The sequence below is a fragment of the Taudactylus pleione genome, unplaced genomic scaffold (assembly GCF_031769625.1).
Source record: "Taudactylus pleione unplaced genomic scaffold, aTauple2 ptg000258l, whole genome shotgun sequence".
Classification (NCBI taxonomy): domain Eukaryota; kingdom Metazoa; phylum Chordata; class Amphibia; order Anura; family Myobatrachidae; genus Taudactylus; species Taudactylus pleione.
The window spans coordinates 3,225,662-3,252,789 of NW_028284660.1; the positions used below are offsets into that span (position 1 = coordinate 3,225,662).

The 27,128-nt window shown below is 49.6% G+C and overlaps 1 protein-coding gene across 1 annotated transcript in view; it reads right to left on the reverse strand.

The window, feature by feature from the left end:
* Positions 1–12,684: 12,684 nt before the first annotated feature.
* Positions 12,685–27,128, reverse strand: part of LOC148514815 (C-type lectin domain family 2 member L-like) — a 71,210-nt gene continuing 56,766 nt past the window's right edge. Inside the window, exons 7-8 of the mRNA XM_088480944.1 lie at positions 17,492–17,601; positions 12,685–13,172 (exon numbers count right to left, since the gene is read on the reverse strand). Coding sequence (XP_088337070.1) covers positions 13,019–13,172; positions 17,492–17,601 — 264 coding nt within the window. The 3' untranslated portion in view covers positions 12,685–13,018. The remainder of the gene's footprint in view (positions 13,173–17,491; positions 17,602–27,128) is intronic.

The following is a 27,128-nucleotide window of genomic DNA, read 5'->3' on the forward strand; positions in this document are numbered from 1 at the left end:
AAAAAATCATGCAAAAGCAATATACTTACAGTACCTGTTCCACAGCATCCCCTGCTCAGCTGAACATGCATTTGCTTGTCTTTTCATTTACTGCGCATGCATGATTTGGTGGTCGGTGAAATGCTTTGAGCTGCTGTGTGCTGGGCTAGGGAGCGAGGCTGCTGCAGCAGTCAGTCCTTTCTCTCCCTGCATGATGTGTGGGGGGAGCAATTGCACAACAAAACAATTATTTATCTATAGCGCTTTTCTCCGGAAGTACTCAAAGGCGCTTTACAGACATCGGAAAGCAAGGGGAGGTGTTGGTGTAGTTCCTTTTTGGAACACTGCATACGGTTTATTTCATATATGTTCCTTATGTATGTCTTCCCTTCTGAATATGTTTGTATTCTTCTAAAATCAATAAAAAGAGTTTGAATTAAAAAAAAAAGAAAACATTGTACAAGGATTTGGTGTTGCAGAAAATAGAAAACCACACGGAGATAATAAAAATACCAAAACCTAGAGGGCACAATAGGCATATTGCAGGGTTGGTGCAGACATTTTGGGAAATAACTTCCATGGGTTATATAATCCACCAACAAAAGGTGAGGCAGCCATCTTGGGCTCACTATGTAGGATTACCCTGGGTGGAATAGGTTATGCCTAGAAGAAATGACACAAAATGGGTGGTTGCAGCGTCCTAACGCTAAGAGTAGGATCCCGCCATTATTACCAGGTCCATGTATTTTTCATCCCATCCAAGAGTGTACCAGGTGAGGCAGCCATGTTGGGTGCACTATGAAGGTTACACTGTGGGAGATTAGCCGTACTAGGACCAGGGGCATCTTAAGAGAGGAGGGGGCCCGTGTGCACTCCCCATGCGGGGCCCCCTCCTCTCTCCGGTGGCTGGCAGCCGACTGACGCGGCTAGCCAGCCACCGGAGTCTACTGCGCATGCGCAGAATGCCGGAAAATGGCCGCGGCGGCCATTTTCCGGCGTTCTGTGCATGCGCAGTAGGCACCGGGCACACACTAGTGCCCGGAGTCTACTGCGCATGCGCAGAACACCGGAAATATGGCCGCGGCGGCCATTTTCCGGTGTTCTGAGCAGCGCAGACACCCGACGCGGGACCACGGACAGGTAGGTCTAAAATAAAATGGGTGCGGTGCAGGGACCCCCTGGACCTGGGGGCCCGTGTGCCCCGCACACACTGCACCCATTATAGATACACCACTGACAAGGACCCAAGGCATTAATGGGAAAACTGACGTGTGTGGCAGTATGATATACCCAGTATGAATAGATCCACATGACGTACATCCTACCCATTGGGGATACACCTCAGTGGAGGAATAGCACACTATCATAGCATACAGAGAGGGGCGTAAGTACATGGTAGAAAACAGGGAATAGCAAATACAGCAAACAGTAATGCAGTTTGGGCATGACATGTACGGGTGACTGAAACGATTGTAATATAATACACACTGAATAAATAGATCCACATGTTTGTTCATCCTGCCCAAGTAAAAACCATCCATGGCAGCTATCTGGAGCGCACTGTGTAGATTACATCTGGCAGGGTGTGCAAGTAGCAGAAGTATAACATCCAGACGGAGAGAAAAAAAATGATAACAATGAATGAGAAGATGAACACAAACATATAAAAGGCAGTATTAAAAGAATAGTGTCCGCATTATAAGTTAAAAACTATGTTAATTTTAATCACAAATGTAAAAATAATGGTGTAAACTGCAACAAGTAACATGACTGCACCTAACGTCTTCCTTGCTCAAGTGTCTGGTCTTGTCGCATCCAGCAGTTTGTTGAGTGTGATTTGGCTGCAGCATGAGACTGCCCCCAAACCCAGTTGAATTGAAGGTAGTATAATAGCAATCATGAGCTGCAGCATATGCAAAATTGTTTAATTTTGGGTTAGAAAGTAGTCAGAAGTCCAAATCCAGTTCAACCTCTGGTTCTAACTCCTTGCTTCAGATTACATGCTTAAGATACAGGTTAAGGTGGCAGGTTACTAGTCCAATAAAGTGCATCCGGAAAGTATTCACAGCGATTCACGTAAAAAGATTAAACACCAGGACTGGAAGTGGCCTGCGTTCCATTCATTGGAACGCAACGCAACTGGAAGTCCACGGTCAGACCTACAGTCGGGCATCATCAGAGCCCTTCTAGTGACACAAGTTAGGAACCGGGTCAGATGTGGACGGCCGTGGGTGCGCGCTTCTATACAGATGAGTGAGATTGCCAAGGAGTTTGTGTTGCGCCAAAACAGCTGTCGGACAGACAACTGACCATATATTCCCACGTATTATGACTATTTGGCAAGTTTATATGACCACCCTGGCTATTTCAAGTATGGTTTTTTACCATCATTACCACTATTTTGTTTGTGGTGAACATAAGCATTTGTGTTACTGCTGATTCTATAAATAAATTTTTTGTATTTGCATTTAAAGTGGATATGCTGGATCTTTCTTTACATTGTTGCTAATACCTTTATGTGCCAAGCACTCTGATTTTTAGACTATGATTGTGGAGTGCGACTGGGATTTGTAGTATATGCAACATTTAATATGCCAGTCTGCACCCTTACCTTTTTAAACAATTTTTAGAGTTTTTAATCTCTCTTTTTTGTTTGAGTACTGCACATTTATACCCATTGTAACATGGATACAGCTACAATGCATGTTGATAACCTGACTGATGTCAAGAGATTTGATAACCAGGACATTACAAGAATCTTGTTTCCTGACACCAACTTAATAGCCTTTGATGTGGACAGCCCGTCTGAAGTGTATTCTGATTTATTGAAATTAAAAAAATGCAATGTGGAATTGAACCTCCACGGGCCTACATTATCCCAATACTATAAGGAAAAAGTCATCCTGAGGGGTTTCTGCCTCAGGAATCAGCCAACATTTGGTAGATCAAATTCTGGCTTTTGCAAACAATGGTGCCAAATCTTGAATAAATGCTCGTTTCAACTGATTTGTCATTACTTGATAATGAAATTGTAGTTTGTGAAAGCACCGGTATTGATATACTTAAATCTGATACCGCAGTGGACTGGTTGTCCAAACTTGAGAGCACCTTGAGCTTCTTTCATACTTATATTTTCCTTTTTCAAAGGAAAGTAATTTAAAAGAGTAAAACAGGATAAGGAGTCGCGTATTTATGGTTGGCTACAGAGGGGAGACTCGAGGCCAGATTGGAGAGGAGGTAATAGGTTTAGGAGAAATAGAGTGGATAAATCTTTTTCTGATATCAATACATCAGCCAGTGATTCAGATCAGTCTCGACCTAAACCTTTTTTTTAGGATGTTCCATAACCAGGAGCAGATGCAAAGACCTAAAAAGCCAGTCAGAAGGGGAGGTTCCCACAAACCGGAACAAAAAACAAAAATAAACAGTGATATTTAATGTCTTCATACCATTATCTACCGCTGAGACGGGTGTTTTATCTAAGGGTCTTTTGTCCACAGGGTTGACCTTGGGGTATAGTTGCATCTGGATCCACGGGCACCACGCAGTTAAAGCTTTAGCTGCTCCCAGGATGCACTTGGGTCCATCCTCCTCTATACCCCGCACCTGAGCCACAGGCACCTCAGTTTTAGTTGGTGCCCGGCCGGAGTCGGGTCCCCTTTGCGCAGTGTGGCTGCAGGAGCAGCCCCAAAAGCTTTTTATTTTTAGAGCCAATTTATATTTTACTAGGCTCTGTAGAGCGGCAGCGACGGACTGTCTATACAGACGTCCAAGCTGCCGCTCCTACTCCCCGCTGGCGCCACAATGCCAGTGCCTATCTGGGGATCGCGGCGGGACCCCAGAGCCTGTACTAGCAGGGCTCTGGGGCTTTCCCTGGACTGCTGCCGGAGACACCGGGGAGAATAAGGTAAGCCGCGAGTCGCTGATTAGCGGCGGCTCGCGGGTTCCTCTAAATGCAGTCAGATGCCCCCGGTTCTGAGGGACAGACCTGGGGTGCTAGCGGTGGCGGCGGGCTCCTCCTCGGAGGCATACCCCGTGAGACCACTAGACCACGAGGGTAAAATACGCGGCAAGTGGGAAGCCGGCAACCCTGGGGTTAATAGCTAGCCAGGGGAGGAAGCCTTCCCTGTTTAGCGGCTCCTCCCCTCAGCTTAGCGCGCCTTTCAGCACGCAGTCTGGTGTCCCTGAGCTGCAGATTTCCCGGCCACTCCTCTGAGGTCTCTGGTGGTCATTTTCTCTAGGTGGCAGCGCTGATCTCTCAGGGAGCATGCGGACCGGTGCCCTTGTGTACCTCTCCCTCGCTAAAGGACAGTGTACACAGCGCTATAGCCCTCCCAGACACTGAATCTGGGTGGTTGAGTGTAGTGAAAGGTGCAGTGAGTATTATCTTCCTGCATGGTATGTGACTTTTGCTAGTGCTGCCTGTCTGTGCTTATCCCACTTACTGTCAGCTTATATCTATCCCTTTACTTCTCCTATAAGGCCCTACAGGTGTGTGGGGGAAGAGCGTTTTTCTACAAACCTCACCTATATAAATCAAGTATTGGTGTGGTCAGTCACATGCAGTTGTGCGCGACACAGTGCCATATTGTGGGCTGTTAGGCACACAGGTGAGTGCACTGGTGTGGCACTATTCTTCTCTATTGCCAGATATATATATTTCTACAATATATTTTGTCATGTCTGAGGAGGAGATTGAGCACTCCGTGGCTCCAGTGTTGGGCTCCTGCAGACACTGTTCTGTGGGAGTGGATAGGGAGGATTTATCACAGGATGGCCTGTGCGGACAGTGCCAGTTGGTACCTGGCCCCTCAAAACCCCCTATGTCGCAGGAACCACCATGGGCGATGTTTTCTCAAGGGCTGGTGTGTATTGCTGACCCAGTCTGTTGGTCCCGACTGCTATCCCTACCAGGGCGTTGCCCCACCCTACCATCCCCCATTCCCTGGGTGTCCCGCAATGATTGCAGAGTCCCCCTGGGCCTCAGCCTGTTGGTCATTATGCGGGGTTACCTATGTATATACAGTCTACCCCTGTGACGCAGCAGTCTGTGGTGCCTTTTCAGGCCCCTGGGACGGCTTCCCCTCCATGGGTGGATGTGCTCTCCAACTCGGTCCAGAGTTTGGCGGCCATGTCTTCGGCTTTTCAGTCGATGCTGCAGAGTGACATCCCTTCAAGGAAGTCTAAACGCACTATAATGGCACAAGCCACGCATTTCACGGACACCGAGGTGTCCTCAGATGATGAGGAGGTGCATGATGACACCGACTCGGATGTTCTCGGTCCAGGAGGTGGATACTAAGTCCTCCATCAATGTGCGGGCTCTGGTTAGGGCGGTGTGAGCCATTCTTCAAATAGAGGATGAGACACCAGTACCCTACTTTTAAAAAGGCTAATGTGACTTCTGCGGTGTTTACCCTGTCTGATCAATTGACGGATCATATGGCGGTGGCTTGGCAGGCACCCAGTAAGAGATTCCAGCCACAGAAGTGGTTGGCGTCTAATTATCGATTTCCTGAGGCGCACTGTAAAAAAATTGGAAACCCCACCGGCAGTGGATTCCCATGTCACTCGCTTAATCAGGAGCGCTACGCTGCCATTACCGTCTATATCCTCGCTGAAGGATCCCACAGACAGGAAGGTTGAGACTTGCCTAAAGTCCATTTACTCTCTCTCAGGGGCAGTAGCCCGGCCGTCCATGGCCATCTCCTGGGTGGCAAAGGCCATTGAGGGTTGGGCCAATGCATTAGAGGATACCTTTCCAGACGATGCTCCGGATGTCCAGAGAGCATTGTTAGTACAGATGAGAGATGCTGCTTCCTACATTGGAGAAGCATCTTTAGATACTAGTCTGCTGACTTCTAGGATTTCGGCGGCAGCAGTGTCTGCTCGCCGGTCCTTGTGGTTGAGGTCTTGGAGAGCAGACGATGATTCAAAGAAAGGCCTGGAGGCCTTACCCTTTAATGGAGAATTACTATTTGGTCCGGACTTGGACAAGATAGTAGATACCCTGGCTTAATCCAAATCAGCCTTCTGCCCTTCAGCTTCAGCACCTGCTAAGGTGCGGAGCTCCGCTTTTCGTTCCTTTTGGGTTCAGGACAAGGCTAAAGGTCAGCAAGACCGCCTCTAAGTCCTGGAGTGCCAGGCGCCCTTCTTCCAAGCAGGAAGATAAGACTTCTGCCTGATGGGACAGGCCTCCCTCTGGGGGACCCCAGAGTAGGAGGCTGACTTCTTCAGTTTGCCCAGTGCTGGCACAATACCACCACGGATGCCTGGGTTCGAGAAGTGCTCTCCCAGGGGTACGCCCTGTCTTTTCGGCACAGACCGCCCCACCAGTTTTTCTGCACGAGTCCTTCTCAGGACAAAACCAAGGCTTTGCAGATTCAGATTGCAGCTACTCTCCGGAGGTACTGCTTCAACATCTCCACCTGCTGATCGCTTGTCTGCAAGCGCACACGGGTGGTTGATAAATTGGAGAAAGTCCTCCCTGATTCCATCACAGTGGATGGTTCATTTGGGAGCCCTACTAGATTCTCGTCAGCAAAGGATCTTCCTGACTCCGGAGAAGGTCTCCTCCCTACAGCTGCGGATACACAGTTGCCTGAGCAGTTGCCGCCTGTCGGTCCATTCGGCAATGAGAGTTCTGGGGTCCATGGTGTCAGCATTCGACATGGTGGAATTTGACCAGTTCCATTCACGGTCCCTGCAGGGGCCGATTCTATCAGAATGGAACGGGTTACCTCACAGGATCCGCTCTCAGATGCTGGTGTTGTCCCCGGAGGTTTGGCAGTCTTTGGCTTGGTGGCTTCAGACAGCTCATCTGGTCGAGGGGCGCCCCTTTTGGATCCCGAACTGGGTCCTGCTCACAACAGATGCCAGTCTCCGGGGTTGGGGGCAGTGACAGGCTCGTTGTCACTTCAGGGATGTTGGACTGCAGAAGAAGCTCTTCTCCCCATCAACATCCTGGAACTGCTGGCGGTGTACAGGGCCCTGCAGTCGTCCGACACTGCTCTTCAAGGAAGGGCGGTTCAAGCTCAGTCCGACAACGCCACCACGGTGGCGTACATCAACCACCAGGGAGGAACTCGCAGTCGGGCTGCGATGTCGGAGGTGTCTCGCATCCTTGCTTGGGCGGAGTGCCACATTCCAGCAATCTCGGTGGTCTTCATCCCCGAAGTCCTCAATTGGGAGGCGGACTTCATCAGCCGTCACGACGTGCATCCTGGGGAATGGTCGCTTCACCCAGAGGTGTTTCAGGTGCTCGTGGACAGATGGGGACTGCCGGTGCTGGACTTGATGGCCTCCCGTCATAATCACAAGTTGCCCGTTTATGGGTTAAGGACAAGAGATGCAGGCGCGTGTCTGGTAGACGCGCTGTCGGTGAAATGGACGTTTCACCTGGCGTATCTGTTTCCTCCGATATCCCTGCTACCTCGGGTCCTGCGGAAATTCAAGCAGGACAGTGGCACGCTCGTGCTGGTGGCTTCAGCGTAGCCCAGACATCCTTGGTACTCCGATCTGAGGAGCCTCTCCATCGACGCTCTGTACCTTCTTCCTCAGCATCAGGACCTATTGTCTCAAGGGCCCTGCCTTTACCCGGATCTGGCATGGCTCTTGAGACAGCTGTCTTAAGGTCTCGGGGCTTCTCAGGTTCGGTTATTAGTACCATGCTCAGGGCTTGCAAGCCTACTTCCGCACAGGGTGTGGTGCACTTACTTTCAGTGGTGTGAGTCCAGAAACTATGATCCTCAGGTGTTCCGAGTCTCTAGGATCTTGGAATTTCTTCAATCAGGTTTGGACCTAGGCTTACGCCTTGCCTCCCTGAAGGTGCATGTGTCCGCGCTGTCTGTGTGGTTCCAAAGAAGGATCGCTACACTGCTAGATGTTCACACTTTTTTCCAAGGTGTTCTCCGAATCCAGCCTCCCTTTGTGCCTCCTGTGGTTCCTTGGGACTTAGCGGGGGTTCTTCGGGTCCTGCAGGGTTCTCCTTTTGAGCCTCTTGAGTCGGTGGAACTCAAGTGGTTAACATTTAAGACCGTTTTTCTCCTGGCAATTGCTTCTGCCAGGAGGGTGTCAGAATTGGGGGCGCTTAACTGTCGTCCCCCTTTTCTGATTTTTCATCAGGACAGAGCGGTGCTTCGCAATCGTCTTGAGTTTTTGCCGAAAGGGGTTTCAAAGTTCCACATCAATCAGGAACTTGTTGTGCCAGCTTTTCAGTCACCTGATCTTTCAGCTGGTGAGGCTTCCTTGGATGTAGTCCGTGCCCTCAGAATTTATGTGAACCAGACTGCTTCTGTTAGGAAGTCTGATTCCTTGTGTGTCCTCTTTGGTTTTCACAGGAGGAGTTGGCCTGCCAACAAACAAACATTAGCTTTTTGGCTTTGTTCTATTATTTGTGAGGCTAATGCACAGGAGGGTTTACCTGTGCCAGCCTCTGTTAAGGCTCATTCCACTCGTTCTGTGGGTCCCTCTTGGGCTGCTAAACGTGGTGCCTCTGCTGTTCAGCTATGTAAGGCGGCCACCTGGTCTTCTATTCAGACGTTTTTGAGGTTCTATGCATTTGGCACCTTTGCCTCTCAGGATGCATCCTTCGGGCGCCAGGTTCTCCTTTCTGCACAGGAGCGTCCCCACCCTTAGTTGAACTGCTTTGGGACATCCCCAAGGTCAACCCTATAGACCCTGAAGTAGAAAACAAGAGATATGGTAAGAACTTACCTTTGTTATCTCTGTTTCTACGAAGTCCATAGGGCACCCGCCCTGACGCACCCGGCTTCATATGGGCTGTGTGGCTGGTGACCGGTTTTCAGTCTCCCATTTCTGTGAGTATGGTTTCTTGTGTGTTCCAGTCTTCCTTCTCTCTGTTTAGTTTCCTCCTCCGGCCGTGGCTGCTTACCAACTGAGGTGCCTGTGGCTCGGGGGCGGGGTATAGAGGAGGATGGACCCAAGTGCATCCTGGGAGCAGCTAAAGCTTTAACTGCGTGGTGCCTGTGGATCCAGATATACCCCAAGGTCAACCCTGTGGACCCTATGGACTTCGTAGAAACAGAGATAAAGGTAAGTTCTTACCATATCTCTTGTTTTCTTTTGTTAAAACCTATAAACAGGTCTTTGAGTCCAAGCTCTATCGTTTTCATCTCACCCTCAAACTGAAAGACTATTTCGATAGACATATGACTACACCTATTGAAAATAAGGGCTTTAAACCTAACAGTACATTTGATCCACCTGGTACCAGGGCCTCCATTGAGACCTTTATTAATTTGGTTAACCAAGATACACTACCTTTCATCAATAAGCAAAAAGTGTCATATACAAATTTGACGAGAATAGCGAATCAGGCACTTGTTGCCTTGAAGAATAATTCTGAAATAATTATACCTCTGATAAAGGTGGATTGATAGTGGTCTAAAATAATCATACTATATGGCCTCTTGAATGGTTGGATTGATGAGTCTACAGGCCGGTTTCTTACACAGACTCTCTCCAGAATACCACTCATACGTTTTGACTAAGGTACATAAGACATTGGTGAGACCACCCAGTAGACCCACCATTTCATCTTGTGTTTCATTATGCCAACCTCTCTCAATATACAGTATTGACTTCTGGTTGCAGCCAGTAGTTCAAAACACCAAATATTACCTTAAAGACACAACTGATTTCCTTAATAAATTGGACAACTTAGGTCCTATACCTAAGGCTGGTCTATTGGTTACACTAGATCACAGGTTCTCAAACTCTGTCCTCAGGACCCCAAACAGTGCATGTTTTCCATGTCTCCTCACAGAATCACAAGTGAAATAATTAGCTTCACCTGTGGATCTTTAAAAATGTGTCAGTAATGACTACACCTGTGCACCTGCTGGGTGACCTGAAAACGTGACCTGTGTGGGGTCCTAGGGACAGAATTTGAGAACCACTGCCCTAGATATACAGTAACAAGTTTTACACCAATATTGACCATGTTGATGGTGTTCAATCTGTCAGTTTAATCTCAGACAGTCCACACTACAAGGGTCCTTGCATTGCTTTTGTTGCTGTTAATGGATATAGTTTTGCATATAAATTATTTTGTTTGAAAATTACTTTTTCTTACAACTCAGAGGGACTGCAATGGGGTCTAATATGGCCCCATCGTATGCCAATTTATTTATGCATATGTACAAAAACCAACATATTATGGCACATCTTATTTTTTTGGAATTTATCTTTTTTTATGTACGATATATACAGTCAGGTGCATAAATATTGGGACATTGACAGAATTGTCATATTTTGGCCTCTATTCACCACCACAATGGCTTTGAAATGAAACAAACAAGATGTGCTTTAACTGCAGACTTTAAGATTTAATTTGAGGGTAATTACATCCAAATCAGGTGGACGGTTTAGGACTTACAACGGTTTATATATATGCCTCCCACTTTTTAAAGGGGCCAAAAGTAATGGGACAAACTAAATCCTAAATCAAACATTCACTTTTTAATACTTTGTTGCAAAGCCTTTGCAGGCAATTACATCCTGAAGTCTGGAACGCATAGACATCACCAGACGCTGGGTTTCATCCCTGGTGATGCTCTGCCAGGCCTCTACTGCAAATGTCTTCAGTTCCTGCTTGTTCTTGGGGCATTTTCCCTTCAGTTTTGCCTTCAAGTGAAATGCATGCTCAATCAGATTCAGGTCAGGGGATTGACTTGGCCATTGCATAACATTCCACTTTTTAGCCTGAAAAAACTCTTTGATTGCTTTTGCAGTATGCTTCGGGTCATTGTCCATCTGCAGTGTGAAGCGCCGTCCAATGAGTTCTGAAGCATTTGACTGAATATGAGCATATAATATTGCCCAAAACACTTCAGAATTCATTCTGCTGCTTTTGTCAGCAGTCACATCATCAATGAATACAAGGGAACCAGTTCCATTGGCAGCCATACATGCCCACGCCATGACACTACCACCACCATGCTTCACTGATGTGGTATGTTTTGGAGCATGAGCAGTTCCTTCCCTTCTCCATACTCTTCTCTTCCCATCACTCTGTGATCTTTGTCTCATCTGTCCATAGGATGTTGTTCCAGAACTGTAATGACTTTTTTAGATGTTGTTTGGCAAACTCTAATCTGGTCTTCCTGTTTTTGAGGCTCACCAATGGTTTACATCTTATGGTGAAACCTCTATATTCACTCTTGTGAAGTCTTCTCTTGATTGTTGACTTTGACACATATACACCTACCTCCTGGATAGTGTTCTTGAATTGGCCAACTGTTGTGAAGAGGTTTTTCTTCACCAGGGAAATAATTCTTCTGTCATCCACCACAGTTGTTTTCCGTGGTCTTCCGTGTCTTTTGGTGTTGCTGAGCTCTCCGGTGCATTCTTTCTTTTTAAGAATGTTCCAAACAGTTGATTTGGCCACACCTAATGTTTTTGCTATCTCTCTGATGGGTTTGTTTTGATTTTTCAGCCTAATGATGGCTTTCTTCACTGATAGTGACAGCTCTTTGGATCTCATATTGAGAGTCGACAGCAACTGATTCCAAATGCAAATGTCACACCTAGAATCAACTCCAGACCTTTTACCTGCTTAATTGTTAATGAAATAACGAGGGAATAGCCCACACCTGTCCATGAAATAGTTTTTGAGTTGATAGTCCCATTACTTTTGGCCCCTTAAAAAGTGGGAGGCACATATAGAAACCGTTGTAATTCCTGGAAATTTCATGGAATAACATATGGAAAAATTGGCGATATCCCTTATAATACACAAGGAGTGCTCTTGGTGTGTCAAAATAAATACTTATCTCAAAAAAGATGTTCGATTTTTTCGGTCCTGTTGTAATATTTGATTGTCCAGTAGTACCCAGCGGGCTTAATGAGAAACAATATCTAAATTGCTTTCTTTGATGCGGTTTTCTCTAGATTACTATCTGGAAAAAATTCCAGAAACAACCAGAAAAAATCTGGAAACAATCTTTACATGTCGGTGCTTACTACTCTGTTTGATTGTCATTGACCTGCATAGCTGATTCATGTTACATGTTGTTTATATGTGTGTATGTCTTATTATAGTGTTTACATATTGGCATCATCTATACCTACCTATTGGCAGCTCACTTGGCGATTTTTATAACATTTGTTACCTAATCTGAAGCCTTGTTTATTAATGTGGCTGCTATCTCTGCTAGTACACACCTGTATGGTTTAGTGGCAGACGGGTTGCCTAGCAACACTAGTAGTCTTTGGTGTGGTTATTCTGTTGCTATGCCACCCGCAATGTCACTTCTGGTCACGACGCTTATTGTTCCGGTTGTTGACACGCGGCTGGCTGCATGTTCTGAGCAGTATTTCCAGGTCGGATGTGGACGGCCGTGGGTGCGCACTTCTATACAGGTGCGTGAGATTGCCAATTATGGATTTAGGTATAAATGTTGCTATGTTTGTCAGTTAGAGTGTCCATGAGGAAGGCGTTTGTATTGCGCCGAAACAGCAGTCGGACGGACAACTGACCATATGTTCCCACATATTATGACAAGTTTGGCAAGTTTATCTGACACCCTGGCTATTTCACTCCTTGGACAGGGCCCCTATGCAAAGCAATACAAATAGAGCACCTCAAATTAAAAAAAAATGTTGGTAGAAACAATTCCATCGTGGGCGCAGATGAAGGCAACAGCTAGCACAGTATAAGAGGAAAGTATGTATCTTGTGGAAAATGCAGATTTATTTATTTATTATTTATTACCAGTTATTTATATAGCGCACACATATTCCGCAGCGCTTTTACAGAGAATATCCTACCATTCACATCAGTCCCTGCCCCGGTGGAGCAGGGAATCTATATTCCCTACCACATGCTCACACACATACACACTAGGGTCAATTTTGTGGGGAGCCAATTAACCTACCAGTATGTTTTTGGAGTGTGGGTGGAAACCGGAGCACCCGGAGGAAGCCCACGCAAGCACAGGGAGAATATACAAACTCCACACAGTTAGGGCCGTAGTGGGAAGCGAACCCATGACCTCAGTGCTGTGAGGCAGTAACGCTAACCATTACACCGTCTGTGCTGCCCAGATAGAACAACTTTGGTACAAATCCAGTTTTTCTTGATGTCTTCGTTATGACTTTTGACATGACCATCTTTGCTTAGGTAAGCACATCCGGATGTATCACTTTGAAATTCAGTCTTGTTTGAAAATCTGGAGAAAAACAAAGACAAATTAGTGTTGTGAGATCATGTGTTCGGTTGTTGCAGTCTGGGCATTTTAAGAATGCTGCTACTACTAATATTCAACATATATAAACACAGCAGGTTGGGTATGGGATGCCGGCACTCAGAATCCCGATAAGGTTAGGATACCGACACCTGTTACTCTGAATCCTAACCCTCCCTCTTCCCTGGAGCCTGAACCTAACCTCCCACATTAGTGCATGAGATTCATTTTGAAAGTATCTGGTTGAACTAGAGATCATCTCCATCTTATTATAATCAGAGTTTGCAGGGACCCACAATATGTTAATTATATGTAAACCATGGTTAAACCAGAAAGAGATCTCCTATTATACATGCAATATTGCCAGCAAATCACAGAAGTTGGAAATAGATTAAATGATGCAGGTAATGAGATAATGAGAAAGATGTCTACTTTCGGAGATGCAAGGTTACCATTTCACATTCATATAATTTGCATTGGCAACCTCTCCGTTCTTCAGCTTGCAGGGACCCCTGCTTTTTCTAGCTGGTACGTCTAGGACAGCGTTAACATTATTAGTACATTTTGTAGTCACAGCAGGCATTGTGCCAACGCGTATTTTGCTGCTGAATTTTTCAAGGCCTTTCACAATGGTGAGAGTGGTATGGCATGACTAAGTTCCGTCCTCTTTTCCTGTATTGAAACTATTAATGTATAATATTTAAACAAATAAAGAAGTTATTAAAATTATATAATAAAAAAGGTGTGGTTCTAAAGGTTCATCTATCATATATATATATATTTCACTTACGCTTCCCATTGCGGATTGCCGAATTACCCTCGATATGATGCTTTTTACCGATGTAAATATCCGTGACGGGTATGTTTTTATGCATTACTTCTTTGCTGCTATATTTTTATTTACACTAATCACCCTTGGTATGATATTTATTTTACAAACGCATATATCCGCGGGAGGTTATGTATTGCTCCTTTGCTGCTATATTTTTACGTATATTTTTTTATGTAAATGATTACTATATACACATATACCCCATTTGTTTGCGTTCCAATACTGTGGAACGCGGAACTACCCTCGGCATGATTGTGTGTCCGGGGACTGGTATATGAGGTTTGAGATGGATCTTGTCATGCGATATGTGACGGATATTTTGCACGTCTGGGATGCCCTATTAGAATGGTGAACTCAGCTGTTAATATTTTACATAGCAATTCTTGGTTAGTCACGATGTTTATGACACGCCTCCACCTTTGTTGTTTACTATTGGCCCCATATACCACGTACATGTTCTTTCTCCTGCACCATTCCGGACAGCTGATGCGCTCCAGTAGTGACACGCTATTGAGGTTTAAATACTACTCTTTATGACGGCATTCAGGTAGGTCACAGTTCAGGATATCCAAGCTGCATATATGGGACCTGTGATACCTATGGGGATAGCGACCACCCTATTGTTTTTATACCATTGCTGCTTTTCAAGTTTATTTTGTGTTAATTGTTTGGAACTCCACCCCCCTTTTAAGTTTAAGAAGGGAGGGTATATAAGTTGGTTCTAGGATCCATTATCATTATGCCTTGACAAAGACCTGCGGGTAGAAACGCGTTGGCACAGGGATCTTTTGGACCCACGATTTGGATACTATTGACTTTTATTAACTGATCCTGTGGACTATGATTTTTTCCGGACATTTCACATTTGAGCCTTAAATCTTGGATCTGTTTATTGTGATCATTGTTTGCCCATTTATGTATTAAATACTTGAATTTATGCAGATCGTGTGGACGTCCATATCCAGAACCAACTCAAAAGATACCTTTTATAGGTGAAAACATCCGATGCTGCATGTGAGTACATGGTACGCCATCTGATAAATAAATTGTTATAGGAGTACATAGACACCTGTCGAAGTGAGTGAGGTATGTCCCTCCCCCATGGATTATGAATATATGTTGAAAGATACCTTGATATATGCACCTACTTACTACAATGTGTTAAGTTAAAATTAGGACCGACCTATGGTCTCCTTTTTTTTCCCCCTCTTTTTCCTCTGCCTTTGATGCATGGTCAGCTAAAACTACTGAGGAGGAAAAGAGAAGAAAATCTTCTAGAAGAAAAAAAAAATCGGACTGATAAATTGATTTAATTTATTTTGTGATTGCATATTAGCATTTTGTTTATGCATTTGTTACAGCACCTATATCTGAGGTCTTTAATTCTTTGCATTGTGGTTCTAAAGGTGCCCATCCAGTAGCAGACATGAAAATGACTGCACAATTACGACATTGTGATCGTGCAGTCGTTTGTCAGTCTGTGATGAGCCTGCACTGAACGAGCAGTCATTCAGAGCAGGCTCATCAATCATCTACAATCATCTGAACCTGACGTTATCATCAGGTAGTCCAGCATGTTTGCATGATGATAGATGTGTAAACGACCAGCGGGCACACGCATCGCTGGTCGTTTTAAATGTTTTTGCAAACGATTTATGAACGATTGTTATCGTTCAACTTGATCGTCTGGTGGATGGTTTGACTTGGATGCGACATTTATAAGATCTTAGTAATGGTGAGGTCTGGCTCTATAACATGGAAAATAGAACAATGGTTGTAAGGTTTGCAAAAGACAAATTTCATATCCACGCTGTTATTGCAATAACAATTCACACAATTAATTATTTTGCTGCTGGATCATAAATTCTCAAACAGCAGGGCCCTTCTTACCCTTTTTTTTCACAACGGCATTACTTTGTACGTCCCCGTGTTACATACAGATGTATCCACATACACCTATTCTCAAATTGTGCCAAATATCTATTTTTATTGTGCAACACAAACTTTGCTACTTAGCCTCACCAAAACACTAATCCCAAGTACCCAGTTGAGGGAGAAAAAAAAAATGGACACAATCCCAGGTTAAACAGGATGAAAAACAGTTCAGATACAAGTGACCAGCGCCACACAGTTATTCATAGGGCTCAATTCAATTAGCCAAGGACGGGAGTCGCCAAAATGCTGGTAACGGCACCGATCTCGCACACCTCATGGACCGCTCCGAGCCCAAATTCGCACAATTTTGCTTGGAGCCCTATGGGGCTGTGGGCACTGTGTGCCAGTTCGGGCTGCCACGATGACTTGGACCCGCAAGATCATCGAGGCTAATTGGAACGAGCCCTTAATCTGCGACTTTATACCATTTCCTTTGCGTCAAAAAAAAATTATCTGAAGTATCTAGTACACCACTTCCAAACTAAAACGCAAGATTGAGGAAAGAGTAGCCATAAACAGTATTAGAGTTGAGGAAAAAAGTAAGCAGCGCGAGAATCACGGCAGGCGTCTCACGTCATATGGCACAGAAGAGATAGAGTATATACAGTAGACGTGTCCTCATACTCCTAATTTCCCCACTGCCTGTCACATAAGACAACTATAAAGCTTAACAAATCAAGGTCAACGACAACTAGCGTTCCTGCTAAGCTGTTTTAGCGGGGCCATGTGCCCTGCCCAATTTAAAAAGGGAAGAATGAGAGTGCCCTTTTGGCGGCACCCTGCTAAAACAACCTGCCGGGTGCCGCCCCCCCACCCGTGGGCTGCAGTGTCCCGCGAGTGGGAAAATAGTGGTGCAACAGTCACCGCCGTTGAACAGATGCCCGGCGTATGCATCCGGCATCTATTCACAGAGACAGGAGGACTTGGGGGGGTAGCCCGGCATGTCCATAAGTGCCGGGCATGCCCCCCAGAGAAGTTAAAAGGGGGTGTGTTTTAAAGACATGCCCCTTTTTCTTGTGGACACCCCCCTTTTAGGGCGCATGCTGATCTGCTCCTTTCTAGGCCCGATGCCAGACCTAGCGTGAATAGAGAAGATCAGTTTCTATATAATTCTGTAATTTTTTCTACTCCTTATGGCCACATCATTAGTACTGTATATAGTCACTGGTACTGCCATTAGTACAGAACAGCAGAAGTCATAGCACCATTAGTACTGTATATTGTCACTGGTACTGCCATTAGTACAGAACAGCAGAAGTCATAGCATCATTAGTACTGTATATTGTCACTGGTACTGCCATTAGTACAGAACAGCAGAAATCATAGCATCATTAGTACTGTATATTGTCACTGGTACTGATAGCAGTACAGAACAGCAGAAGTCATAGCACCATTAGTACTGTATATTGTCACTGGTACTGCCATTAGTACAGAACAGCAGAAGTCATAGCATCATTAATGAGGCTAACTTGCAATTGATAAAAGTTCATCTAATTACCATGACCAATTTTATTAATTAAAATAAGAGAAAACTTACGTCTCGCCATTGTATAATGTTCCATTAGTCAACGTCCAGCCATCAGATGTATTGTTCCTACTTAGCCCGATCCAGTGATTACCTTCACAAATAGATTTGTTCAAGTAGTTCTAGCAAAAAGAAAATACATATTTTTGGTCAAAAAAAAAATGCTTTTAACTTGTAACACAGTAATGTTACAGGATAGGCAGCAAGTATAAAGGAATGGGTATGATATACCGCCAGCCGCATGGCCGGCGGTTCGATTCCAGTCAGCGGCAGTCCGACATCAGCAGAGTTAGAAGCAGCGGAAGCCCGACAGCACTGGAAATCCCGATGGTGGATAGGTAAGTATACACCCCCCTAACCCTCCTTAGTGCCTAACCCTAACCACCCCCTTCCCCGCTGCCTAAACCTAAGTCCCCCAGGGGGGTGCCTAACCCTAAGTCCCCCCCCGGGGGTGCCTAACCCTAACCCTTCCTCCCCCTAGCCTAACCCTAACCCTCCCGGGGGGGTGCCTAACCCTAAGTCCCCCACGGGAGCCCTAAACCTAGCCCTCCCCCCCCGGCTGTCCGCTCGCGGCGCCCGGCATCACTACGATCGTGATGCCGGGCGCCGGTCTCCCGGAGTCAGGGAAATGCGGGCGTCTACATCTAGATGCCCGGCATTTCACCCATGCCGGGATAAGACAGTCGGGAAGCCGGCTGCCGGTAATTAGGCAGTCGGCTTCCCGATTGCTTCCCAGTATAAAGAACCCTACAACCTTTCAAGTGAATGCCCAGGGCTCCAAACAAACAGAGTTGTTTGCAAAATGGGCATAAATGACTAAAAAAAAAAAAAAAAAAAAGTAAAAGCCACATATCGTGCTTCTGCCCATATGCAGAGCAGTACATATCTTGGCATGCACACAGCGCCAAATTGGCAGCATATGCACCTAGTTTATGCCAAGTCATCATCAGTGTGTACCTGTATATGTCCTCTGGCAGGAGCAAAAGATACAAATCCTAATAGTAAATGCGACTCATGCATTGGAACCTATTACTGTACTTGCCCCCTCCCTCCCCAGTTCCGCCTCTCCAGTCGTAAATAGGTGCAAGTGTCAACTATGTGCAAGTCTGCAAAAGGCGCATCTGACGTCTTAATGCGCTAGTGCAGTGAAGATCAGTACAATTTACACAAAACCTACTGGCATAAGTTTGACTCCCCATTAAGCCCACAATGAGCACATAAAATAAAGGGGTGTGTCGAGATATTGTGCATTACCGTGTAACATTTCTCCACCTGCTGAATAGTTCAAACAAATATTGATCATCATCAACAAACAGGCAATTTAAAGAAAACAAAAAAAACAAATGTCATTTTTTTTAATGAACCGTGACCATGTCTAGGAATAAGAGATGCACAAACACAACTCTTAAAGCTGTGTGTGTAAAAGCTAGGAGCTTAGGAGATAAAATTGCGGAGCTACTCAGGGTTCGCAAAATACACGCTATAGCGCGTTTTTACGTGCTACAGCAAACTGGGGACCCAGATTTAAAAACTAAAGCGGGTCCTGTAGGACCCGCTGGCTCTGTTTGTGCTGCTGTAGCCAATGGCTGCGCTGCGATGTCTCCCCCAGCCAATGGGCGCGCGGCGTCTCCACCACCAGCCAATGTGCACGCGGCGTCTCCACCAGCCAATGGGCGCGCGGCGTGTCTGTGGGAGGTCCAGGGCAGAGCGCCCCGCCTCCCACAAGGACGCTGACCAGAACCGGACCCCGCGTCGCCACCAACACGGTGTGGCGCGCCATCACCAAGCGACGTGGAGTGCCAATAAGGACCCGCCGCGTCATCAACCCGAGGATGACGCGCGGCGGGATATTTAAACCCCGGTGTGCGGCCTGGGAGGGAGAGTCGTGTGGGAGTTACCAGCGCTGTAGGATCACCACCGGAGAGGATCTAGGACGCGGTTCAGCGGATCAGGTAAGCCCTCAGTGAGGCCCCCTATTTTTATTGCTCATCTGTATCTGTGTTAGGTGATTGTGTACCCACTGTACCACCACCGTGCGGCGCTAGGCTGAGACCACTGCATCTGTGTTAGGTTATTGTGCACCCACTGTACCACCACCGTGCAGCGCTAGGCCGAGACCATTGTATCTGTGTTAGGTTATTGTGTACCCACTGTACCATCACCGTGCGGCGCTAGGCCGCAGGTATTGCCCTTGCGCGGCGCATGGCGTCTGTGCTCTCTTACAGGAGCAGTGACCAGGACTACTCGCCCAGCAAAGGGACAAGGGGTATACCCGGTGAGTGCATTCTGTGTTCGTGTGTTGTATCATTGTCGTGTGTCATCCCCTCTTCCTTTTCCCCTTTTCGGGCATTTTCGTTCTGGTTGCACCCATGTGCCTGGCACGCGGGTGTAAACCAGTCTGAGGCCAAAAGTGCCAATGATGACCATCTTCTAGTCCCCGTAACACCTGTCTGTCAGTCAGTCCTGTGGCACCAAGGTCCAGCCCATAGGCTCAGCGTGTCCGACCTATCTTACAGGTTAGACTGTCCCTGGCTGTGCCGAACCGGAGAGACCCAGACCGTCCGTCGGAGTAACCAAGGCGGCCTGAAGGTGAGAGCCACGGGGTGCGAGAGGTAAGTGCTCCGCCACACCTGCACGACAGCAGGCGCACACACCAGCCCACCCCCTGCCCCTCTTACATTTGGCGTAGTCAGCAGGATCAGACACGAGCGGAGGACCTTCAGGAAGGATGACGGACGCAGCCGCCAGTTCCCCGACCGAGAGCCAGTTGGCAGGTAGGCCGGTCCCGACCTTCGACCCTCAGGTCGCCCCGGCCATCGGTGCCGCCGTACAAATCCTCCAGAAGTTTGACGGATGGAACATGGAGCTGGATGACTGGATGGACCAGGTGGAGTCGGCAATCCGCCTGTATAGTCTCCCCGGGACGGTACAGTTGGACTGTCACTGCAAGGCCTTCTGGGGCCAGCCAAACGAGCCGTCACCAATCGGCCCCCCGACCAAAAAAGGGACCTCCAAGGGGTGTTCAAGATCTTGAAGGCCACGTACGGGAACCGGTCCACAACCACCAACCTCCGGAAATGCCTGTTTGCCCGGATCCAGCGCGAAGACGAATCAATCTCCCAATTTGCCGATGCCATCCAACGTTGCGCAGAACAGATACGGGCCCGTCCGGACGCGGACTGGCTGGCGGGCAACCCAGACGCTGTCCTAGGGACTTATTCGTGGCAGGGCTGAAGAGCAGGCCTCTACGCCACCAACTCCAAGACCGGATTGAGGAAGACCCCCGCCTTATGTTCCACGAAGTGCTGGAAAAGGCATTGGTGAAAGAGCAGGACGAAGCCGGCACACCCTGATGACCGCATCCCCAAACCACACCTCAGCCCAATGAAGAGCTGCGTCAAGGAGTTGACCAACGCACTCCTCCTGGTTCAGCAAGAGATGGCTCAGCTGAAACAGCGGGTGGAGCGGACAGAGGACCATCGGGCCGAGTCGGAGGACAGAGCCGAAGGAAAGAGGGCCGAGACCGCACGTCACCAGCCGGTTGGTCGGGACCCACCCCGGTGCTGGGAGTCCATGGGCCCCTGCTGGCAGGACACCCGGGGTCCGACCTGCTGGGAGTGCGATCGGCCTGGGCATTTCGCCCGCAAGTGCCCGGAGGCGCGGCCCAGCTGGGACAATCGCCGGAGACCTTTAAACTAACGTCCCTCGCGGTTGCGGGCCAAACCGCGAGGAGGAGAGACGAACAAGTGGACCTGACCCACTCGTCGGATCTCATTGGAGAGTGCCCCACGGTAGTAGCCCAGCTGGCGGGAAAAAGTCAGCGCTGCCTCCTGGATACAGGTTCCCAAGTGTCTACCATGTCTCAGCGATGCTTCAGAGAAAACTACTCCCACCTGCAGAAAACCAACGTCGGAGATTGGGTAACCCTAATGGCCGCAAACAACCTCCCCATTCCCATCCTGGGCGTGGTGTGGATCGAGGTGGGACTAAACGACCAACCCCTGGGGAAGAAGGGCATCATGGTTGTCGCCGGAGAAGAGTTGAAGCATGGACCTGTCATCCTAGGGATGAATATACTACGTTGCTTGGACCAAGCCCTGGTCCAAGAGAGAGGCCCCAGCTATTGGAGACACCTGGGGGTCCAGAAGTCTGTGCAACAGGCCTTGCAGAGGGTGGTGCGCCTGTGCAAGAATACATCCCCAGCCTCCAACGCATCCCCCAAGTAGAGGCTGTGCCCGGGGGCGGTGTCCAGTCAGGACAAACTATTCTGCTAGATCCCGACATGCGTCAGCCATGGACGCTGGTCGTGATGGTAGAAGAGTGGGAAGAACCCACAGATAACTGGAATGGACGAGTCATACTGGAACAAGTGGATGTCCCTCTGGACGAGTTCAGCCCGGCCGATGTCAAGAAGCTCGAGCGACTACAGTGGAGGAGGCAAAAGGCGTTCTCTCACAGCGAGGACGACTTCGGCTGCACACGGGAGCTGGAACATGAGATCAACACTGGGGACCAGCCACCCATCCGGGAGCGCTACAGACCCATCCCACCAAAGCTGTACCAGGTGAAGACCATGATACGCCAGATGCTGGATAACCACGTCATCAAGGAAAGCAAGAGCCCGTGGGCAGCTCCCATCGTCCAGGTTAAAAAGAAGGATGGGGCACTACGCTTCTGCGTGGACTACCGGCGGTTGAACAACTGCACTGTACGGGACGCATACCCTCTTCCCCGCATCGAGGAGTCATTGGCGGCCCTTGGGAGGTCTCGTTTCTTCTCGACATTGGACCTGGCCAGCGGCTACTGGCAAGTGCCAGTGGCTGAAGGAGTTCAAGCCAAGACCGCCTTTATCACACCCATGGGCCTATTCGACTTCTGCCGAATGCCCTTTGGACTGGCCAATGCACCAGCTACTTTCCAGCGGCTCATGGAACGTTGTCTAGGGGACCTGAACTTTGACTCCATCTTGATCTATCTGGACGATATCATCGTGTTCGCCCAGACACTGGACGAGCATTTCCGGAGGTTGGATCAGGTACTGCAGAGGCTGGAACAATATGGGCTCAAACTGAAGCCAAGGAAGTGCCACCTCCTCCAACACAGCCTGGAGTACTTGGGGCACATAGTCTCCCGCGACGGGGTGGAACCCACACCCGGCAAGCTGGCAGCAATTCAGGGATGGAAGACGCCCACCACCATGACAGAAGTACGGGCCTTCCTGGGGCCAGTCGGCTACTACCGTAGGTTCATTCGGGGCTTTGCCGAAATAGCCTGACCCCTGCACGGACTGCTGCGAGGAGTGGCGACGGACGCAAGAAAAAGGACTGTGGCATGGGGCCGTGCGCAGGATGATGCCTTCAACCAGCTGAAGGAGGCCCTCACCCAGGCACCAGCACTCGCCTATGCGGACTTTGACAAGCCTTTCTTAATCTACACCGATGGCAGTCACAAGGGGCTGGGGGCGGTTCTCTCCCAAGTCCAGGATGGGCAAGAACGGGTGATCGCCTATGGGAGCCGGGGGCTGCGGGACTCTGAAAGGAACCCTGAAAACTTCAGCTGTTTCAAGCTCGAGTTGCTGGCCTTTGTATGGGCCGTGACTGAGAATTTGCAGAGTACCTGACAGCGCCGAGTTTGAGGTAGTCACGTATAACAACCCCCTGGCCCACTTGGGTACATCCAAGTTGGGGGCCCTGGAGCAGCGCTGGGTCGCCCGGCTGGCAAAATTTCAATACAAAATCAGATACCGCCCGGTGAAGGACAACGCCAAAGCCGATGCCCTGTCCCGCTACCCCGTCGAGACGCCTAGAGGCCCGTCTGATGAAGACCAGGAGGGGCTGGAAATCCCCGACCTGGCCAGGGTGAGGCCACCCCCACAACCCCTAGAAACCACCAGCTGTGGCCTCCATCTACGGAGGACTACCCCCGAGTGGGCCCTGCAACAAAGGCAAGACCCCGATCTGAGAGCCATTCGCGCCTGGAACAAACAAAGCCATTGGCCCTCCGCCAGCGAGAGGGGCCAGCTCGGGGGAATGGGCCAGAGGGTGCTGCACCAGTGGGATCGGCTGACTGTCCACGAGGGAGTGCTGTGCCAGCGCACCTACCTGGAGCAAGAGCTTCGTGAAGTAAGGCAGGTGGTACTCCCAGAAGGCCTAGCCCGAGGGTTAGTGGTGGAGTCGCATGAGGAAGGGGCCCACCTTGGGGTGGCCAAGACGCTGCAGTGGATCCGCCGCCAGTATTTCTTCCCAGGGCTGCAAGGGTTGGTGGAGGACGTGTGTCGGGCATGCCCAGTGTGCAGGGTCACCAAGCCCACCGAACAGAGAGCCCCAGTGCAGACCATCCACACAAAGCGACCCCTGGAGCTGTTGATGGTGGACTTCGTGCTGATCGGGGAATCGACGAGTGGGTATCAGTATGCCCTGGTGATGACGGATCACTTCACCAAGTTTACCGCAGTGGTGCCCACCAGGGACCAAACAGCGGAGACAGCCACCAAGGCCATCGTGGAACACTTCATCCGATGGTATGGCTGTCCCGAACGCATCCATTCGCATCAGGGGGCGTGCTTCCAGGGCCGCGTGATGGAACGACTCTGCCAGACCTATGGCATGCAAAAGTCCAGGACCACGCCCTACCATCCACAGGGGAATGGGGCCTGTGAACAATTCAATCAGACTCTGCTGCAGATTTTGCGGACCCTGGAGGCCGAGAAACGCTGCTGGCCAGAATTCGTTCAGGAGTTGGTGTGGGTGTACAACAACAGAGTACACCGGACCACGGGCACTTCACCCTAGCTCCTGCTGTTCGGTCGACCAGGAAGGGAACTGCAGGACCTCGACCCACGGGAGAAGATGAGTGGACCTATAGCGGGTGGATTGAAGAACAAAGACGATGGCTGAGGACAGCAGGAGAGATAGCAGAATGAAACATCGCATCCGCCAGGCACCCCCAACTGCGAGGGGCCATGGAGGACCAATCCCGGTTGGGCAGCGAGTCCTGGTCCGCGACAAACGCCCTAGGAGCAAGCTAAGTCCGAGGTGGGAAGTGCTGCCCTACATTGTGCAGCGACAAGTCTCCCCCGATAACGTGGTCTACGAGGTACGGGCCGAGGGCGGCAGCGGTCACACCCGCATCCTGCACCGAAACATGTTGCGATGATGGGAGGCTGAGGACCCGCACATCCAGGGGGAGTCTGGTCGCAACACTCAGCTGGGCGGACCATGCCGGGAAATACCCAGCCCACCAGCCGTACTGGGGGCCCCGAGGGTTACCCCATTCACATGGTGGGTTCCCCCACCCCCTCCAAGTGCCCCTGACGCCTCAGCCGCCGCCGCAGAGGGGTCAGCAGAGGCCGAAACCCCCCTGCTAGAAGCACAGGTAGGCCCAGCCCGGACAACACACCCCCAGGTGACACGGCCCCCGATGCTCCAGCCCGGAGGTCCACAAGATCAACCCTGGGAGTGCCGCCACCACGGTTTGCGGATCCCAACTTCGAGTGGTCATGCGTCTTTGTGGGGACCACAAAAGGAAAAGAGAGGGAGAGTGTGGGAGGTCCAGGGCAGAGCGCTCCGCCTCCCACAAGAACGCTGACCAGAACCGGACCCCGCGTCGCCGGGCACGCCCACGTGGTGTGGCGCGCCATCACCAAGCGACGCGGAGGGCCAATGAGGACCCGCCGCGTCATCAACCCGAGGATGATGCACGGTGGGATATTTAAACCCCGGAGAGGATCTAGGACGCGGTTCAGCGGATCAGGTAAGCCCTCAGTGAGGCCCCCTTTTTTTATTGCTCATCTGTATCTGTGTTAGGTGATTGTGTACCCACTGTGCCACCACCGTGCGGCGCTAGGCCGAGACCACTGCATCTGTGTTAGGTTATTGTGTACCCACTGTACCATCACCGTGCGGCGCTAGGCTGAGACCACTGCATCTGTGTTAGGTTATTGTGTACCCACTGTACCATCACCGTGCGGCGCATGGCGTCTGTGCTCTCTTACAGGAGCAGTGACCAGGACTACTCGCCCAGCAAAGGGACAAGGGGTATACCCGGTGAGCGCATTCTGTGTTCGTGTGTTGTATCATTGTCGTGTGTCATCCCCTCTTCCTTTTCCCCTTTTCGGGCATTTTCGTTCGGGTTGCACCCATGTGCCTGGCACGCGGGTGTAAACCAGTCTGAGGTCAAAAGTGCCAATGATGACCATCTTCTAGTCCCCGTAACACCTGTCTGTCAGTCAGTCCTGTGGCACCAAGGTCCAGCCCATAGGCTCAGCGTGTCCGACCTATCTTACATGTTACACTGTCCCTGGCTGTGCCGAACCGGAGAGACCCAGACCGTCGGTCAGAGTAACCAAGGCGGCCTGAAGGTGAGAGCCACGGGGTGCGAGAGGTAAGTGCTCCGCCACACCTGCACGGCAGCAGGCGCACACACCAGCCCACCCCCTGCCCCTCTTACATGTCCACCAGCCAATGGGCGCGCGGCGTCTCCCCCCCCGCGGCATCTCTCCCCAGCCTGACTGTGCGCCGTCTCCAACCAGCCTGTATGTGCGGCGTCCATCGGGCAGCAGAATTGTCGGTGGTGCCGGGACCCTCCGGCAGCCTGCTCTCCTTCAGCCAGCTGAGTGCTCTGCACACAGCAGGCAGGAAAGGTGGACACTGCATGGGACAGGAGGAAGCTGTAACAGTGACTCGGCCGGGGGCTCCCAGCAAAAGCAATGAGGTAAACACTACACCATGTGCAGTCTATCTTTACCCCCTCCCTACCCTCAGTTCTGCCCCAGCTGCTATCCTAACTATTGCCTGCCCTTAACACCCTTCTTGCCCCCCAGTACTGCCCTAGTTATCTACCCTTACCACTCCCTACACCCAGTATTGCTTGCCCCTAACCTCTTCCTTGCCCCAGTACTGCCCTAGCTGCTAACAACTCTTTTCCCCTATATGCCTCCCATACTGCCCCTGATACTATCTACACTTGCCCCCTCTCTACCCCCAGTGCTGCCCCAGCTGCTATCCTGACCCAGCTCTGCCCCTAACCCCCTCCTTGTCCCCCCCCCCACTACTGCCCTAGTGGCCATCTACCCTGGCCACTCCCTACACACAACACTGCCTGTCCCTAACCTCCTCCTTGCCTGCAGTACTGCCCCAGCTGCTATCTACCCTCACCCCCTCCTTACGCCAAGTACTGCTTGCCACTAACCCCCACCGTACCCAAGTACTGTGCCAGCTGCTATCTACCATTGCCCCTCACACAACTCGCCCCTAGTACCCTCCATGCCCCCCAAGCACTGTCGCATCAACTGTCTGCACTTACCCCTCCCTACCCCCAGCCCTGCCTGCCCTTACTCCCCTATAGCTGCAGCTCTACCCCAACTTCTCCCTGCCTTTACCCTCAAGCTCTACCCCAAACCCCTCTACCCCAACTGCTATATACCCCCCAGCACAATCCCAACTGGTGCCTGCCCTCAACTCCCATAATATGTAACGGGACACAGAAAAAGTGGTGTAGGACCCCAATATTTTAAAGTGAGGGGTCCCTGGGACCCACAATTTTTTCCACTCACCGCACTCACTGGCTACTTGCAATAGTTACAAGGGTTGAACTCGATATTGTGGCTTTTACAGAGTCATGGTGCAATGAAAAACATGACTGGGACGGG